At 37.1% G+C, this 19,640-nt stretch overlaps 1 protein-coding gene across 2 annotated transcripts in view; it reads right to left on the reverse strand.

Moving 5' to 3' along the window:
* Nucleotides 1-6,007: 6,007 nt before the first annotated feature.
* DCAF17 (DDB1 and CUL4 associated factor 17) overlaps nucleotides 6,008-19,640 on the reverse strand; it is a 37,543-nt gene continuing 23,910 nt past the window's right edge. The window contains exons 9-13 of one of the 2 annotated variants that reach the window (XM_060016600.1): nucleotides 18,087-18,196; nucleotides 14,926-15,016; nucleotides 14,126-14,209; nucleotides 11,782-11,937; nucleotides 6,008-10,996 (exon numbers count right to left, since the gene is read on the reverse strand). In XM_060016600.1, the coding sequence (XP_059872583.1) occupies nucleotides 10,829-10,996; nucleotides 11,782-11,937; nucleotides 14,126-14,209; nucleotides 14,926-15,016; nucleotides 18,087-18,196 (609 nt within the window). In that variant the 3' untranslated portion in view covers nucleotides 6,008-10,828. The remainder of the gene's footprint in view (nucleotides 10,997-11,781; nucleotides 11,938-14,125; nucleotides 14,210-14,925; nucleotides 15,017-18,086; nucleotides 18,197-19,640) is intronic. The other variant, XM_060016599.1, reaches the window with a different exon arrangement.

A 19,640-nucleotide genomic window follows, 5' to 3' on the forward strand; every position in this document is an offset into this window, starting at 1 on the left:
AGTCATTAGGGAAATAAAAATCAAAGCCACAATGAAACACCACTTTACACTCACTAGTATTGCTATAATAAAAAATGGAAAATAACAATTGTTGGTAAGGAGGTGGAGGAATTGGACCTCTTGCATACTGCTGTTGAGAATGTAAAATGGTTCAGCTGCTGTGGCAAATAGTTTGGCAGTTCCTCAAAAAATTAAACATAGAGCTACCATATGACCCAGTAATTCTACTCCTAGGTATGTATCAGGAGAATTGAAAACATGTAGCTGTACAAAAACGTGTACATAAATGTGTATAGCAGCATTATTGAAAATAGCTAAAAATTGGAATCAACTCATCCATCAAGAGATGAAATGATAAACAAAATATATTACATTTATACAGTGAAATGTTATTTGGCCAAAAACAGGGATGGAGTACTGATACATGATACAACATGGATGAAATTTTGAAAACATTACGCTGAGTGAAAGAAGTCATATACAAAAGTCCACATTTTGCATGATTTCATTTATATAAAATGTCCAGAAGAGGCAAATCCATAGAGACAGAAAGTAGAGTAGCAGTTGCCAGGGACTGAGGGAAAGGAAGAATGGGAATCACTGCAAATGTGTATAGGGTTTCTCTTTGGGGTGATGAAAAGTTCTAGAACTACATAGTGATGATGGTTGCACAACTTTGTAAATATACTAAAAATCACTGAATTGTACACTTTCAAAGAGTGAATTTTATGGTATGTGAATTATAGCACAATAAAGCAGTTATTAAAGATCAATATCTTACTGTACAGCAAAGGGAACTATATTCAATATTTATAATAACCTATAATGGAAAAGAATCTGAAAAATAATATATATGTGTGTAACTGAACCACTTGCTATACACCTGAAACAAACACAACAATGTTAATCAACTATACTTCAATTAAAAAAAAATCAGTATCTCCCAACTATTAAAATCAAACTATCAAAATAAATCAATAAGGCTTAAATTTTTTAGAAAGAATAAACAAGTTCTATTATCTGACATTATTGAGGAAGGCTGGCTGGTCAGTTAACTTAAAAAGTTAATTAAAAAGGAAATCATTGTATAAAGATATACATAACTTGCAAAGATTTTATTCCAACTTAAAATATAAAAGGGTACATTCATTTAACTATCTTTGATATAAGGCCAAGAAGTTTTCTTTAGGTTTGATTTTGCTGATTGGTGTTCTCTCCCATCTTTCTGGCATAAACCACACTCACTGGATATCATTTCCAGAACTGGTATTTTTAAAGCAGACCAGAACCCAGAGATACAAGTGAAGAAATCTGAGTCCAGAATCCTTCCATTTTTTTTCAGTTCCCCCTTTTATCAGACACCTTGTACAAAATCAAATTCTGTTGGCCTCACCCCTCTCTTCTTCCAGCCACTGCTACCAACACCATTCTGTGTGGACTCTGCAAACTTCATGCTGGCACAACCTGCCTAACGACCTCACTCATCACTTTTCTCTGAGTTCCCCTTGGTTTCTGTCCATTGATGTCAAGGTGAACTCAGCCTTGTGCAGTCTGGACATTCAGGGGAATGATGTTCTGGGGATGAGCTTTGAAGAGTGGCAGATGATAAAAACTGGGGGATAGATTATTCTCCATTTTTCCCCATCTTGTCCCTCACATACTGCCCAGGGGCAGTTCATGTGCCTTCTCAGAGGTTGATTCATGAGATTAAGCATTTAGTTGCACTTAGCCAGCTTGATACTGGATTTCCTTCTTTTTTTTTTTTTTTGCGATACGCGGGCCTCTCACTGTTGGGGCCCCTCCCGTTGCGGAGCACAGGCTCTGGACGCGCAGGCCCAGCGGCCATGGCTCACGGGCCCAGCCGCTCCACGGCATGTGGGATCTTCCCGAACCGGGGCACGAAACCGTGTCCCCTGCATCGGCAGACGGACTCTCAACCACTGCGCCACCAGGGAAGCCCTGGATTTCCTTCTGTATCTGCTTCATTCCTCTTGCTCTTCATTCCTGCAGGGATTTCACTCCTTATCAAAGAAGTAGCACATAGGCTTTGCTTCAGGCTCTGTTTTTGAGGGAACCCAAGGCTAAGACATCTCTCAATCTTTCACAGCTACTTTGTCCACTCCTTATTTGACAGAAATTTTTAGTGACCTGATTATAACAAGTCTTTCTAAAGCATTTAACTTTTTAATAGTAAAAGCAAATTTTTCTTTTTAATACTCACATTTCATGGATTAATGTAATAAATTATATAATGACAGTAAAACACATAACTGGCAAAAGAGGTTCTTTAGAAACACAGTTGGCCCTTGGTATGCTGGAAAGCAGTCATGAGTTTGCAGATTAATTTCTTTGGGTCTTTGTCCATAGCAATTTACATTAAAAAAATAGAAATATAGTTGATTTACAATATTGTGTTAGTTTCAGGTATACAGCAACATGAGTCAGTTATATATATGTACCTTTTTCATATTTTTTTCCATTATAGGTTATTACAAGATTTTTTGTTTAATTTTATTTTTCTGGCTGTGTTGGGTCTTTGTTGCTGCATGCAGGCTTTCTCTAGTTGAGGCGAGCGGGGACTACTCCTCGTTGTGGTGCGCAGGCTTCTCATTGCAGTGGCTTCTCTTGTTGCGGAGAACAGCTCTAGGCGCGTGGGCTTCAGTAGTTGTGGCACGTGGGCCCTAGAGTGCAGGCTCAGTAGTTGTGGCGCACAGGCCCAGTTGCTCCACGGCATGTGGGATCTTCCCAGGCCAGGGACTGAACCCGTGTCCCCTGCACTGGCAGGCGGATTCCTAACCACTGCACCACCAAGGAAGTCCTATTACAAGATTTTGTGTTATACAATAAATCCTTGCTGTTTACTTTATTTACAGTAGTTTGTATCTGTTAATCCCATACTCCTAATACCTCCCCCCATTTCCCCTTTGATAACCATAAGTTTGTTTGTGAATCTGTCTGTTTTGTACATAGATTCATTTGTATTATTTTTTAGATATTCCACATATTAGTGATATCACACAATACTTGCCTCTGTCGGACTTACTTCACTTAGTATGATATACTCTAGGTCCATCCATGCTGCTACAAAAGGCAGTGTTTCATTCTTTTTTTATAGCTGAGTAATATTCTATTGTATATATACTACATTTTCTTAAACCAATTGTCTGTTGATGGGCACTTAGGTTGCTTCCTTGTCTTGGTTATTGTGAATAGTGCTGCTATGAACACTGGGATACATGTATCTTCTTGAATTAAGAAGATTAAATTAATTTCGTCTTTTCCGGATATATGCCCAGGAGTGGGATTGCTGATCATATGATAGTTCTATTTTTAGTTTTTAAGGAACCTCCACACTGTTTTCCATAGTGGCTGCACCAATTTATATTCTCACCAACAGTGTAGAAGCTTTCACTTTTCTTCACACCCTCTCCAGCATTTATTACTTGTAGACTTTTTGATGATAGCCATTCTGACTGGTGTGAGGTGATACCTCATTGTGGTTTTGATTTGCATTTCTCTAAAATTAGCAATGTTGAGCATCTTCTCATGTGCCTATTGGCCATCTGGATGTCTTCTTTGGAGAAATGTCTACTTAGGTCTTTTGGCCTTTTTTTTGAGTTGTATGAGCTGTTTATGTATTTTGGAAATTAACACCTTGTCAGTTGTATTGTTTGCAAATATTTTCTCCATTCTGTAGGTTGTCTTGTCATTTTATTGATGGTTTCCTTTGCTGTGTAAAAACTTTTAAGTCTGATTAGGTCCCATTTGTTTATTTTTGCATTTATTTCTACTGCCTTGGGAGACTGACCTAAGAAAATATTGCTACGATTTATGTCCCAGAATGTTTTGCCTGTGTTCTTTTCTAGGAATTTTATGGTGTCATGTCTTGTATTTAGGTCTTAAAACCATTTTATTTTTGTATATGGTGTGAGGGAGTTTTCTAATTTCACTGATTTATGTGTAGCTGTCCAGCTTTCCCAACACCACTTGCTAAAGAGACTGTTTTCTCTCCATTGTATATTCTTGCCTCCTTTGTTGTAGATTAATTGGCCATAGGTGTGTGAGTTTATTTCTGGGCTCTTATTCTGTTCCATTGACCCATGTGTCTGTTTTTGTGCCAATACCATGCTGTTTTGATTACTGTAGCTTTGTAGTATAGTCTGAAGTCTGGGAGAACTATGCCTCCAGCTTTGTTCTTTTTGCTCAGGATTGCTTTGGCAATTCTGGGTCTTCCTTGTTTCCACATAAATTTTACGATTATTGGTTCTATGTGAAACATGTCCTGGGTATTTTGATAGGGATCACATTAAATCTAGAGTGCTTTGGGTAGTATGGCCATTTTAACAATATTAATTCTCCCAATCAAAGAGCATGGGATATCCTTCCATTTCTTTGAATCATCTTAAATTTCTTTTATCAATGTTTTATAGTTTTCAGTGTATAGGTCTTTCACCTCCTTGGTTAAGTTTATTCCTAAGTATTTTTTTGATGTAATTTTAAACAGGATTTTTTTTTAAACTTTCTCTTTCTGATATTTCATTGGTAGTACAAAGAAATGCAACAGACTTCTGTATATTAATCATGTATCCTGCTACCTTCCTGAATTCATTTATTAGTTCTACTAGTTTTTATGTGGAGTTTTTAGGGTTCTCTATATAGAGTATCACATCATGCAGATTAATTTTGTTTGGCCATTTTGGGAAAACAGTTTGGAAGCTTCTTAAAAAGTTAAGCATATACCTAAACCTATGGCTCAGTCATTCCCTCCTTGGTATTTACCAAACAGAAATAACATATATGTCTGTCCATAAAAATTTGTATGCAACTGTTCATAGTAGCTTTGGTTGTAGTAGCCAAAAAAGGAAAATAACCCAAATGTACATTAACAGGTAAATGTATTAACAAATTGTGATTATATACATATAATAGAGTGCTACTCATCAATAAAAAGAAATGAACTATTGATACATGCAATGCAGATGGATCTCAAAGTAACAAAACTGAGTGAAAGAAGCCAGAAAAAAAAGTACTTACTATGTGACTTCATGTATATAAAATTCTAGAAAATTCAAACTAATCTAAAGTGACAGTAACAGATTAGTGGTTGCCTTGGGAAGGGGGAAGGGAACAGAGAGGCAAGAGGGAGGGATTACAAAGGAGCAAGAGGAAACTTCTTGGGGTGATGGATGTATTCACTATCTTGATTGTGGCAATGGTTTCATGGATGCATACATGTCAAAACGATCAAACTGTATTATTTAAATATGCATAGTTTACTGTATGTACATTATACCTCAATAAATTTGTTAAGAAAACTAAAAATTTACACATGGCAAACAAACACATAATGTGCTTACTATCATTAGTTAATAAGGAAATATAAATTAAAACCACACAGAGATCTAATATAGTTACTGGGGAAAGCATAAAGGTTGTTTAATATGCTTTCCTATTAGCATCAAAAATTCACCTGATTTAGAAATAACATGAACTCATAATTATTATAGGAAAAGGTCATATTCTGTTTTATTACAATGTTTTGGTGCCATCCTGTCCAGCTCCAGCAGTCATGTGGAAACAGTCTGACATGTCCCTTTAGCAACCTAGGTTTTTCCTAGGTTGGTCTCCATTAAGGCAAAAGTAACTGGTGAGCAATGTATTCCATGTTTGAGAAAGAATAACTCAACCTGAGTTTTAGGTTACCTTAACTATTATCACAAAGAATGTTTTCAGCCGTTCCTTGTAGGGGGTGGTGTTAAAAAAGATGAAGGGATAGATCTGACAAGAGGGCTACTCTAGGCACAAGTATTATAGAAACAATCTAAGTATCAACTGGAAATGATTACACACCCACCAAAAATACTAAGATAAAAACGACAAACACAAATGTTGGAGAAAATGTGGAGTAACGGTAAGTCCCCATTGTTGAAGGCACGTAAAATGGTACAATCCTTTGGAAGAAAGGTCTGGCAGTTTTTTATGAAACTAAACATACACCTACCTTAGGACCCAATGATTCCACCCTTAGACGTTTACTCAAGAGGAATAAAGACATGTGTTCATAAAAAAAATTGTATAAGAATGTTCATAGCAGCTTTATTCATAACAGCAAAAAAAAAAAAGAAAGAAAAGTGGAAACAGCCCAGGTGTCCATCAACAGGAAAATGGAAAAAAACAAACTGACATATTCATACAAGAGAATATTCAGCAATAAAAAGGAATGAACCACTGATACAGGCAACATGAATTAATCTCAAAAACATGCTGAGTGAAAGAGGCATTATGCTTTGCATGATTTCATTTATATGAAGTTTTAGAATAGAAAAATTTAATCTGTGAGGCAAAATAATCAGAACAGTAGTTACATCTGAGAGTTGGGGTAGGGAATGACTGGGAAGGGGCATGAGGAAATTTTCTGGCATAATTGCAATGTTCTAAATTTTGAAAAGGGTTTGGGTTACACAGGTGTATGGATTTGGGAAAAATTAGCAAATTTATACTTAACATTTGTGCATTACACTGCATGTGAATGTACCTTAAAAATGAAAAAAATGAAACCATACTAAACCCTACTTAATGATATGCCTTTTGAAGTATTAGGGGGATATATACTGATGTCTGCAATTTATTTTGAAAAGCATCATAAAAATAACATGGATGGATAAGTAATAAAACATGTAGAATAAAATGTAGAATCCATGTGGTTGGTATTTGGGTATTTACTGTAAAATTCTCTCAATTCTGCTGTATGTTTGAAAATTTTTATAATAAAACGATTAGGAAAAGCCAGTTGGTCTTATATTTCTATTATCTATCCTTGGCCTGAAATAAATTATCCTTTCTATAGGATAGAGACTCTATAGAAACACAGGGACCGGAAATTAGCCCTGCATAATCCCTGGGATTCTAAAAGGTAAGTCATACATGTAAACATTGTAAGAAAGGTAAGAAAACATATTAATTATTGAAAAGAAAATCAAGTTACATTAAGAGTAATTACTAATACTGGTGTTTATTATCACCACAAACAAGATGAGAGTACCATTTTTTTGTATCTTTTTAAAAACTGACTTTTTTCAGCCATTGCATGAAGAGCCATCTTTTTCTTTTTTTTTTTTTGCGGTACGCGGGCCTCTCCCTGCTGTGGCCTCTCCCGCCGCGGAGCACAGGCTCTGGACGCGCAGGCTCAGCGCCCATGGCCCACGGGCCCAGCCACTCCGCGGCACGTGGGATCCTCCCGGACCGGGGCACGAACCCGTGTCCCCTGCACTGGCAGGCGGACTCTCAACCACTGCGCCACCAGGGAAGCCCAAGAGCCATCTTTTATGTCAAGTTATATACATGAATAGGCCAATTGTGTCTCATCCAAAATCTGTCCAAAATTCGGATATCTAATCATTTTTTAAAAAGACTTTTAAGCATTTTCGTATATACCCAATGTTATCATTGTTAACATGCTACATATGGAATAAAATAACATCCTTTGCCTTTTGAGAGCTTTAGAGGAAATCTGGCATAAGTTTGTGTCAAACAAATCTGAATGTGTTTCCCATCTCTGCACTTACTAGTTGTAGGCCCTTGGGCAAATTAACTTCTGTAAGCCTCACTTTCCTCATTTTACAAATGAGGAAGAAAAATGGTAGTTCATACCTCATACGGTTATTTTGAATGTTAAGTGAGACAATTCATTTTACATGTATCACAGTGATTGGCAGATAGAAAGCACTCAATAAATATGCTATCATTAAGAAAAAAGTGTGTACAAGAAACAAAACATTTAATTGATGGAAAAATGTGGAACAAAACCTTAGTTTATTTAAATAGAACAGTATCATCTCCTCACAAGGTAGTTCAAATAGCAACTACAATAGGATTTGTTTTGTTTTCTCTCTGAGTTGCGAGAAATGTTTTAGAAAGTCAAAGAACAATAATCTTGCTGCACTGATACTGTGAGAATTCAGACCCTTAGATCAAAGAGAGAAATGCAGAAATATACCTCTCATCAGCTTAATATCTGGACCATCTAAAAGAAGCTACCCTGTTTCACCCAATCTTGCATTAAACATTCAGAAATGTCACCCATATTGTTTTATGCCTGTCACTAGCACCTGTTAAGTAGGCTGGCACATAGTTAAAGCCTCTAAAATAGTCAGATAGAGAGGAGGGTTAAGGAGGGGCAGGAGGATATTAACTACCACTTCCCTCTGCCCTCAGGAGAACAGCAGTCTCATGTCTGGCAGGCGGCGGAATGAGCAGCTGCTGCCACTGTAGGGAGCTGGGAAGCCAATAATTTTGGGGGAATCATGCTCTATTGTTTCCTGCTATGTCTGTTACCTGTGCATTTACCACATTCTTTGTTATCTTCTTTATCTTTTGGCACCCTTTTTATTAACCTTCTTGTTAACAATCACGCAGTCCACATTCCCACATGGTGTTACAACTGGCTGAAACTAAGCAGTAGCAGCTTAATTAACTAAGCAGTAGCAGCTTGTCCCTTTAGTTGGGGCATAGCTCTCCTATTTGTTACACTGTCCACAACTCCCTATTGTCTTTCACACTAGGTGCATTTCCTGCCTGGCCCATATGGCATGTGGATCCAGGTCTAGTTTGATTTGGGCAGCAGTGAGACAATAGGCGTTTCTTAGTGCTCAGTTCCTATCTTGACTGGAAGTATTCCACCCAACCCTGCCCCCACCAAAAAAGCAGCCAAGAATCTCAGATAGTTCTCAGATGCCTTTCTGAACAGATGAGTTCCTTCATAAAAAGAAGGCAATGACTTAGAGAAAGGTAAACTCAACAAGCCTGCTTTTTAAAAAAAAATCTGACAGAATTGAAGTCTTAAGACATCCTTTTCTGAAACACTTTTGGAAATGGAGAGCAGGCTTTCTGCCTTTACATAGCACTGCATTTGCTTTGAAACCCACCATACTGGTTTCTTTTCTTTTCTCTGATATTTATCTATTTCCTCTTATCGAACCTGTTTCAAGGTATAAATTCACTGGGCAGGACTATTTAGATATAGCTCATGTCTAGTTGGAAGTCTGGGGCAATATCTAGCACATCATAACTATTCAGCTATACATAACTGTGCTTTGTAATCACAATCATGTCTCCGAAATACTCTGACTTCAAATATTATATTACATAGTACTATTAAATATGCATAAAACAAGAATGGATTTTTCAACTTGTAGATATAAAAGTATTAGAATTTAATATATGAAGATAGTTTTATCATCTTCCTCATGAGGTAATCAATCACTTTTACTTTCCCAAGTGGTTATTATACATAAGTGCAGATTCAGAAAGATTTATTTTTAGCCAACATATAAATATTTTCCCTTATTCTAAAATGTTAGCAATCTTCTTTTCTATTGCACAAAAGACAGTTTTAGGCTTTATTTTTTTTTAATTTATGGACTCTGCTACTAATTTCTAGACTTTTGGAATAGCTAACGCCTTTCTCTCACCAGCCCTGTTGATCATAATTAGCCTGAAATTTATCTGCAAACTTCAAGGGCAGAACAGGGCAGAATTCACATTGTTCTTAACGTGGCATAAGGCCAAAACTGAAGGAAAAACTGGAGGATTTTGATGTAAATCATCCAAGCTAATATCCCATATTTTAATTTTAAATTTGAATCAGCAATGATTTTTACTGCTGTCTCCTCCCCTTCTATTTTTACTAGTTATTCTTTTGAGCCTGAATCAGAGAAATGTGCTAAACATATGTATTGCAAGCAACTGGATTTTTCAAACAGGAACCACAAAGAAACATTTTCCTCCCTTTACTTGGGTTGCTTTTATTTAACATTCTGAAGAATGATTATCTGAGTTCAAGGATCATATTTTGATCAGTTCTAACAAAGAAGAAAAAATACTCATCTCACAGCTAAGATAGAGCCGAAACCTTTTTCTAGTTGCCAGTCAGTTTCCAAGCTAGTAAGAACTCCTGGGACTTTATCTACTCTTCTACAGGGAGCAGAGCTGGTACAACCCAGGATACCTTTATCTTATTGCCTAGGTATGAAAATATTGCCTAAGCAGAACTGGAAGACTCACCAAATAAATAGAAGAGTGAAATGAATACAACATTCTTAGATGTATTAACAGCTAAACAGCCTACATATGAGAAAAAAAATTTCACTTACAGTTTGCTTGAAATCTTTTACATTAGCCTAATAGAAACACAAAAAACCAATGGGAACATCAAACCAAGAGAATAAAACCATGGAAGAAAAGATATTGGGGAACTACAGCCAATTCCTGATACTATATACAAACACAAAACATATATACATATACATTTTTTTTTAACTGTGATGACACATTTTTGGCTCAAAGTATTATTTCATATTATAGATCTCACTTTCCATCCTTAAACAAAGTTTGGGTGAGAGGATACAGGATTTCTTGATTTCTTTCTGTATCTTTTGTATCTTTCTTTTTATCTCTCACCCTTAGTTTTACTAATCAAAATCCCAGGCCATCCTTTAACAACCACGTTAAACACCTACTCATCAATGACCCTCTCCCAATAATTAGAATTAACCTTTTGCTCTGCTCTTCAATGTTTTATATTTGCATCACCACCCGCCTAAAAACTGCAAAATGTTAGACTTCTTGGGATGTCACTGTAAAAAATCTCTACATAAAATGAAGTACTCACCACCTTGTATGGCAAGAGTTTAAAAAAGAAGTCACAGTCATCTGAAGTCAACACAAGACCTTTTCTGGAAAATACTGGAGAATATGCTATGCAGATAATAAAAAGGAGGACTGGACGTGGCTGCTGGGGTGTTTGGCTAGAAGTCTCAGAAGTTACATCTCAAAATTTAAAATTATTGCAATCTTTTTTACAACTTCTGTTTGTGGTTTCTTCTTCTTCCCCAGGGTCACATACCATCTGGTAAACATAGCAGCTGAAGACCCTGCTGGGTTTCTGTTCTATGTGTAGTACCAAGTCTCTGTCAAAGTAAACTTCGTGGCTATATGTCTGTAACGAAAACAAAGGCAAATGGAATCTCCTCTTCACATAATCATATTCACTGCTGAGTCATTAAAATGTCACAGCGTCTATGCTAGGGATGTTCAAATATATACTTGGAGGCAAAATAGCTGCCAGAAATAGTTTATTTTTCATTATTTGTGGATATGCAGATGACTTATGAGAAAAGCATTACACAAAATGTTGAGAATGAAAAGAACCCTGGACTTAGGAGTCTGAACACCCAGATTCTATTGCCAACATTGCCACTATTTCACTTGTGACCGTGGGCAAGTTGCTAAATCTTTCAGGTTCTCCATTGATAAAACAATAATTGGGTAAAGTAACATCTACTGTTCTTTATAACTTTTATATTCTATAATACTTAGAAGAGCAGACAAACGCTTCTAAGAGTGCTTGAAAACCCTACACGCTTAGATTTGTCTCTATTAAATAACTGTGGGGATTTGATACAGTATATTTTTATTTTTTAAAACATTACCAAACTTATAAAATAGGAGAAAACTAGACTATGGTAAGGAAATAGACAGCATGTCTCATGAAAAAAGCATAAAACTTTATCTTTAAAGCCATTGGTAAGGAGAAATTCTCATCCCTAGAGGAGAAAGTCTAAAGAAGTACTCATTTTGTCCTGCATGTAGGATGATAACCTCTTCCATGTGGTCACTGGTATAGGTGAACCTGGACTGACGTGAACACAGTAACATCTGTTCCAATAAATGTCACCTATAAAGGAAACTCTTACAACTTTGTATTCCATGGACTCTACTCACCACATCCCATGACTCCACGAGTGGAATGCTTTTAAGTAAAGTTCCATATTCATTACAGTGGAAATCCAGGTGAGCTTTTCCTTCAGCATCTATTTGAGTAACAGCTACCACAGAAAGCAAATCTAACTCATCTTCATAGTCCACAATTTTGAAAGTCTTGGGGAATAGATAAGGCAAAAGAAAAGAGGGGCAAAATCCAGTTAGGATTATTTCTACGTTTGTGGCTTAACTACTATTTATAAAAATATGTAGAAAGAAAAATGAATGGGTAGGAGCATAGATAGAAATGTGTTTCCACTTATCTGCCTAGTAAAATAACAGTCTCAAGATTTTTAGGACTCAAGAAGTATCCTACAGATTTTGATGAACACAACCAAGTCTATGTAGATCTCAGCCAAAGTATAACTGAAATCCTCTATTATGACAGCAAGCCAGAGTGTCTCCAAATTTGAAAGAGGTATTCAACTGCTGACACTGACAGGTGTGTTCACTGGTTTCCACATAGGACTAAATATATAAAACTCAGTTCTAAAACTTGAAGACTTCCCACTGTGCTCGGAAGGTTCTCATACCAGAAAAACACAAGTCATTTCAAGAAGAACTGATAGCCCATCATATACTATTTATGACCCTATTTGCCATCCTTTTTAAAAAAAACCCTTTCTTAGGGAATTCCCTGGTGTTCCAGTGGTTAGGACTACATGCTTTCCATCCCTGGTCGGGGAATTAAGATCCTGCAAGCAAAAATGGCTGCTAATACTTGAGGGAGAATATTAGGAACAGAAATCCAACCCACAGAACAGGACTGGGATAAGAGACGTTAGTTAGAAATGATTAATGATGGTAAAGACATTAAGAGAGAAAAATCTAACCCCAGAACTCTGTCTCAAGGACGAAAACCTGGGATTCCAACAGTCTCATGGGGAAGCAGATCTATGCTCACCCATCCAGGGATGGCACATCTTGACAGGCACAGCAAGTTTCTCTTAATCACCAAATACTAAACCTTCACTCACATTTGGTCAAATTGCTTTTTAACCCATTTACATTTTCTGCCTTTACCACCTATGACATAAAAATTTACGTAGATTTATTACCAGTGATTCCTTTTAATTTACTTTTTGCCGTAATCTTACCTTGGGCAAACTTCAAAAGGTGACTTCTTGCCTGAGTGTCAGTAATTTTATAGATTTTAGTCACAACCCCTTTCAACTTTTCCTTTACAGGTGAAAAGTTTTTGTTTTCTAATCTCACAATGCAGAGTATCTTTCTCTTTGCTACTACCTTCTCCCTTCTTAAGTATTCTTGCCACTTTTTGGTAACTTTGGCATTTTTTTTTTGGTATTTTTTTTTTGAATACAGTTTTACCTACAGGGTAGGAAGCTTTCTGCTTTGTTCTCGATGGTTCAAAAGAATAAATATATATTTGGTTCAAAAGAATATATATTTTTTCTTTTTTGAGAGTAGCCACATACTGTGCCACCTCCAACCTATTTTAAAAGATTTTCAAAAACTATCCTTAGGGCTTCCCTGGTGGCGCAGTGGTTGAGAGTCCGCCTGCCGATGCAGGGGACACGGGTTTGTGCCCCGGTCCAGGAAGATCCCACATGCTGCAGAGCGGCTAGGCCTGTGAGCCATAGCCACTGAGCCTGCACGTCCGGAGCCTGTGCTCCACAACGGGAGAAGCCACAACAGTGAGAAGCCCGCGTATTGCCAAAAAAAAAAAAAAAACAAACTATCCTTAGAGATCTACTCAATATTTCTACTTAGAAATGGTCATATGAACTATATAGTTATAGAGTCTAAAGGGATTCAGTATTTACGCAAAGGCTATATATTTGAAGTATGAACACTTTGAGTTGATTTCATAAGTAATTCCAGTGCTTTTTCTTTTTTAAGAAAAGGATAAAAATGTATTAGCTTAGTGACTGGCAATGTCAAGTTGAGGCCAAAGGCTGAACTGATTTACCACACCCTTACACCCTCCTCCTCTGGCTCATGAACATTAACAAATACATCTATGTCTAGTAAGTGAAAAACAAGGCAAAAGCCATAGTCATCAAGATGTAACTCAATAATTTTCTATTAAGAGATTTCCCTAGGAAGTGTGCATATCAACAAAACAATAAGCTAATAATAGTGTTTTCAAATTATTTCGGTCCTATGAAATCTTCTGCAAACAAAATCTTAAGAATAATTCCAATATTAAAAGAGAGGAGACAGAGACACATCGGTTCAAATAGCACACACAATCCTGCAGACTAAGGTTGCATGGAGCTCCCCAACCTCTACCCCAGGGCAAGTTCATACAAGCTTAGTTTATTATTTCTGGCTAAAGTAATACCTCTTGTTCTGGGTCATCATCCAGAAGGTTAAAGCTTTTTTTTACCACCCGTCCAGAAGCTGTAACAGTGGGTAAGTTTTCATTCTATCATATGGAGAGAAATAAAAATATATGACAAGTCCTATTATGTAGTCAATGGCAAAACTGTATTAACGAATTTGTTAACTAACCAACCCTTCTCTAACATCCACAATTCTTTCCTCAACTGAGAAAATTCTGAACCAGATTTTGGATCCTCCAATTAATAAAAATACTTTATTAAAGTTTTTAATGGATAAAATACCAAACTAGAAATACAAAGGTTACAGATTTGTTACTTCACCTGCCCTTCTGATTTCTGCCTTAGTATAGTACAGCAAATAAAGAGTCGATCTGCTTTTGGAAATTTCCCTCTGCATGATTTTCTTCAGGCTCTTAATTTGTATGCTAAAGACAAAGAACCATTTGGAGTCAAAGAATGGTGTGTAATTTTTTAAAGTTTATATCTAACCTTTCTTACCCTAAGTGTGCACAATTAATTAAACCCAAAGGTTGATAATTCATCAATAAAAACTTAAAGAGAAACCCAGAAAGGAAACAGAAATAAGCAAAAGATAAAGTCAATATAATCAGCTCTCTTCAAATCTCATAGATATTATACATGGGGCTAAGACTAGCTACCCATGTAGACAAAATGAACAGACTTTTATAGAACTGTGCTTTTCTTTTCTGCCACACTAAAAGAGAAATACATTTGCATATTATATTCTTATATAGAAAGACAGTGATATACAAAGGATTTTAAAGTACTCCTGACTTACTTTGTTCTTCTCCCTGTTGGCCAAAATGACAAAATCTTCAGAGATCTGATGCTGGGCACTATTATTTTCTACTTCACTTAGCTTTAAAACTCTGAAAAGGTAAAAAGGATTCTAAGAACCTAAGATCTTAACACACCATCAAAATGTCAAAGTTGAACTAATGAAAAGAAACTTAACAAATGAAAATTATGGTAACAACACTGAGTTAGTTCTCTTCTCCTCCTGATTAGTCCAAAATATTAATGTCTGATAACTTAAGTGTCCATAAATTTCTTCAAATTTAGAGATTCTGTTAAACAGAAAAACAGGATATGTGACAACAGGTGCTACTGAAGTAGGTAATGCAGCAGCTTGCTGAGGCTTACACTATCTTCCAAACTGGCTTAATGAAAGTTACTCTAAAGAACCTCCTCTCTACCATCCTGCAACAGGTCTTCAACATTTCAGCTTTAACAATGGCATTATAGTAGATATTTACATTTTTATTTCTGAAGATAGAATGAGGTATCAATGAACAACACTCAGAGTTAAATATAATATAGACTGGACTGGCAACTAAGTTCTAAACCGAGAGTTTTCATAGTAGAGTAGTATTTTAAAACTGCAAATGACTTAATTCTTTTCTTTTTTCTTAAGGTTATATTTAAAGATTTGAGTTTTCTGAGTGCAAATGACCTCACGGATCGAGCTTATTAAGCAAGTGAAAGTAAAAGAATATTCTCACCACCTACACAAATCTGTTCACAGCATTAACAAGCATCAAAAGCACAATGTCCTCAAAGCTTAAAGTCTCAAATGCAGGCAAAGAGAACAGCAGGGAGAAGCAGCCACTGTGGCCAGAGAGAGCTGGAGGCCTTAGAGTTTGCCAGAGACAAAGAAATCAGATTACATTTTAAATTCCTTAATTAGTTATCTTAATTAGTGCCAATATTTAAGAGTGCCTATCTTTTAAAACCTAGCAAAAGGGCACACACTCTTTGTGGACCTTATTTTCTTAAACTCAAACTAATATAAAAGATGTGTGGTAACAAACATTAAGAGTAAGGTTTATTGGGCTTCCCTGGTGGCGCAGTGGTTGAGAGTCTGCCTGACGATGCAGGGGACACGGGTTCATGCCCCGATCCGGGAGGATCCTACATGCCGCGGAGTGGCTGGGCCCGTGAGCCATGGTCGCTGAGCCTGCGCGTCCGGAGCCTGTGCTCCGCAACGGGAGAGGCCCGCGTACCGCAAAAAAAAAAAAAAAGAGTAAGGTTTATTAAAGCTGACCATACTTTTTATGACTTTTTATAAAAGTTCATAATCTTTTTTCATTAAGTCCCTTCATCCTCCTTATAACTGATTCAGAGTAGACGAATTATCATGAAGCATACAAAATAAAGAATGCAGACACTACTCCTCTTATTCAACAAATACTTACTGAGCACCTACTCTGTATTAAGACCTATGCTCAGTGCCAGGGTTACAGGTGTCAACAAGATAGACTCTCTCCCTATCATGGAGCTCATGATTCCCAACCTAGATATTCAAACAGATAATCATACAAATAATTAATTTAAATTGCTGTAGGTGCTACAGAAGATTATATAGTGGGTAGAGTGAAAATATGATGGGGCAGCTAATCTAATGAAGGGTGCCAGGGAAGCACTCTTTGAAAAAGGGACATTTAAGGGGGCATAAAATATGAATAGAAATTAGGCAAAACAGGTAGGGGAAACAGACTTCAAATAGAGGGAACAGGTCCTTAGCTTTGTGAAAAGACAGCATGACTGAAGTAAACTGAGTGGGAAGAATCTTTTAGACCAGCTAAGTATGTTGGTCTTTATCTTAAGCGCAATAGGAGGTCATAAAAAGGTTAAAACAGAATTCACTTGGTTAGGTTTTTGTGTTTGTTAATGTTTCTAAAAATCACTCTAGCTGCTGAGAAGAAAACAGACTTAAAGAGTAAAAAGTAGATCCTTGGGAGTCCGGTAAGAAGGCAAATATTATAGTCTAGGCTAGTGATGACAATGATCTGACCAAGGTGGTGACAGTGGCCAAGGGCAGAAAGAGGCAGATTTAAGAAATGTTTAGTAGCAAAATAAACTGGATTGATGGGATATATGGTGCGTGTGTGTGTGTGTGTGTGTGTGTGTGTGAAAGAGAGAGACAGAGAGAGAGAGGGAGAGAGAAAATGCAAGTGAGTGTTTAAGTACACGTATACTGATGAAAGACAAGAAGGTAAGAAAGTGTCAACAATGATTCCAGACTTATGACATAAACTTAGATGAGAGGTTTGTGCTAAGAGAAATTTTGGAGTTTTGGTGTATACAGGATCTTTAAAGCCAAGGGAATAAACAGGAGAATCAAGCAGAAAGGGAACGAAGAGTGAGAAAAGAGGGTCTAAGTCCTGAGGACTTAAAGTCTGAGTAGAAGATAAAGAACGTGGGCTTCCCTGGTGGCACAGTGGTTGAGAGTCCGCCTGCCGATGCAGGGGACGCGGGTTCGTGCCCCGGTCCGGGAAGATCCCACATGCCGCAGAGCGGCTGGGCCCGTGAGCCATGGCCGCTGAGCCTGTGCGTCCGGAGTCTGTGCTCCACAACGGGAGAGGCCACAACAGTGAGAGGCCCGCGTACAGCAAAAAAAAAAAAAAAAAAAAAAAGAAGATAAAGAACGTGAATGGATACTAAGACAGACAGATCAGAGAGGGAAGAAAATATTCAGGAGCACTGTGGTGTCAGGGAAGCCAAATGAAGAGTGTTTCAGGGAAGGAGAGGTCAACTGTGTGGAAGATGTGGGTAAACTAAATACAACAAGATTTACTTCAAACAACCTGCTGCTTCTCCAGCAGTAAGGCTGTCTTTTAGAACAAAGATAAATCATCTCTCTCATTAATCCTGGAGAATGAATTAAGACCTGATGAGGATGAACCAATATGTAATCTTTTCCTCACACGTCATCTATCATCCAACAAAGAACTTACTCAAATGTAATATTTACAAACAGTAATGATGAGGTTGAAAGAATAAAGTCAGGTTTTCTAGATGCCATTCTCTGAGGAAGCACCCTACAAAAAGTTAATTATTTCCACAATTTGCTCAGTAGTTAGCTGGCAAAAATAAAGATGCCAATAAATACTACCAAAGGCTACTTTTAACTTTAAAGTAACTAAGGAAAATACTCACTTGACCTGATTTGGGCCAACATGTATTATTCTACCAGAAGCATCAGGATGGAAATAGATCCAGTCAGATTCTAGAGAACAACACTCCATTTCTTGGACCCCGTTTTTTGCCTGAAATTGGAATAAAATATTGAAAATAAAAATTAAGGAAAAATAAAATAATTTTTCCAATCCAGCATCAGTGATAGATCAGTAAGTCAAAAGTAAAGGAAGAGAAAACATTAACCAGCTGAACTGGGATGTGTATTAGGGCTGAATTAGGACACTCAAACTTGAGAAATCCAGAACATTTAAATTCAGAAATTTCATAGATGCACCATGCACTATATATTATAGCTCACAAATAATAAGTTACCATATCTCAAGCACCTAATGTATGTCTGGCACTGCATTAGATGTTTTATACTCATTATTTCTTTTGATCTCAGCAATACTTGAAGCATATATTGCTATCCCCATCTTATGGATGAGGAGACTGATGCACAAAGAGGATAAATCATTTGCTTAGTATTCAGCACCTACTAAACAGCAGATTAGACTCCAAAGTCCATGCATTTTCCATTATTTAACTCTGCCATAATTATGTACATGCAGTCCCCCACAACATCCTTCTCCCTTCCCTATCCTTAACAAACTGTCAATCAGAAGAGTAGATAGCACAAAAATAAACATGCAACCAAACAGGTCATACAATCTCCTTGCAAAAGTCAGATGTTAAACTCTAATGCTGAGGAAACGGTCTAATACTGCTTAGCACTTAAGGTAAGTAGAGAGATTGATTTCATAGTAGTATATTTATACATTAAAATAAAGAAAAAGATACCTCCATATGTGATCACATATGTAATAAATGTTTTACCTTATACACAGGAGCACTGGGGACTAATACCAGCATGGATATATCAACTTCACTGGCTTTATCCAAGTCACTTAACTTAATTTTTCCAATGTAAAATGAAATGATGTCATCTTTCCTATTAGATACTCATAAAAGTTTCTGATATATAAAATTATTAATTCCATTAGCATATACTGACAGGACACAATGTTTAAGGTATCACACTAGGCACTAAACATAATCCTTGTCATCAAGAAGCTCATATTCAAGAAGGGAGATAGGGGCTTCCCTGGTGGCGCAGTGGTTGAGAGTCCGCCTGCAGATGCAGGGGACACGGGTTCGTGCCCCGGTCCGGGAAGATCCCACATGCCGCGGAGCGGCTGCGTCCGTGAGCCATGGCCGCTGAGCCTGCGCGTCCGGAGCCTGTGCTCCTCAACGGGAGAGGCCACAGCAGGGAGAGGCCCACGTACCGCAAAAAAAAAAAAAAAAAAAAAAAAAAGAAGGGAGATAGAAACAGAAATAGAATAAGGCAGTGTAGAAAACAAAGTGGTCAAGCTATGCACAGGATATTATCAAGCATCCAACCCAAGTAAGCAGAATTTCAGGAGCCCGAACTCTGCCTTGAAATGAGAATAAAGTGGCTAGAAAGAAGAGACAGCAAAATCAAAAGCACAGAAGTGTTGATCCATTTAGCATGTATATGCACAAACACGAGTA

This window comes from Delphinus delphis, chromosome 7, assembly GCF_949987515.2.
Source record: "Delphinus delphis chromosome 7, mDelDel1.2, whole genome shotgun sequence".
Lineage (NCBI taxonomy): Eukaryota > Metazoa > Chordata > Mammalia > Artiodactyla > Delphinidae > Delphinus > Delphinus delphis.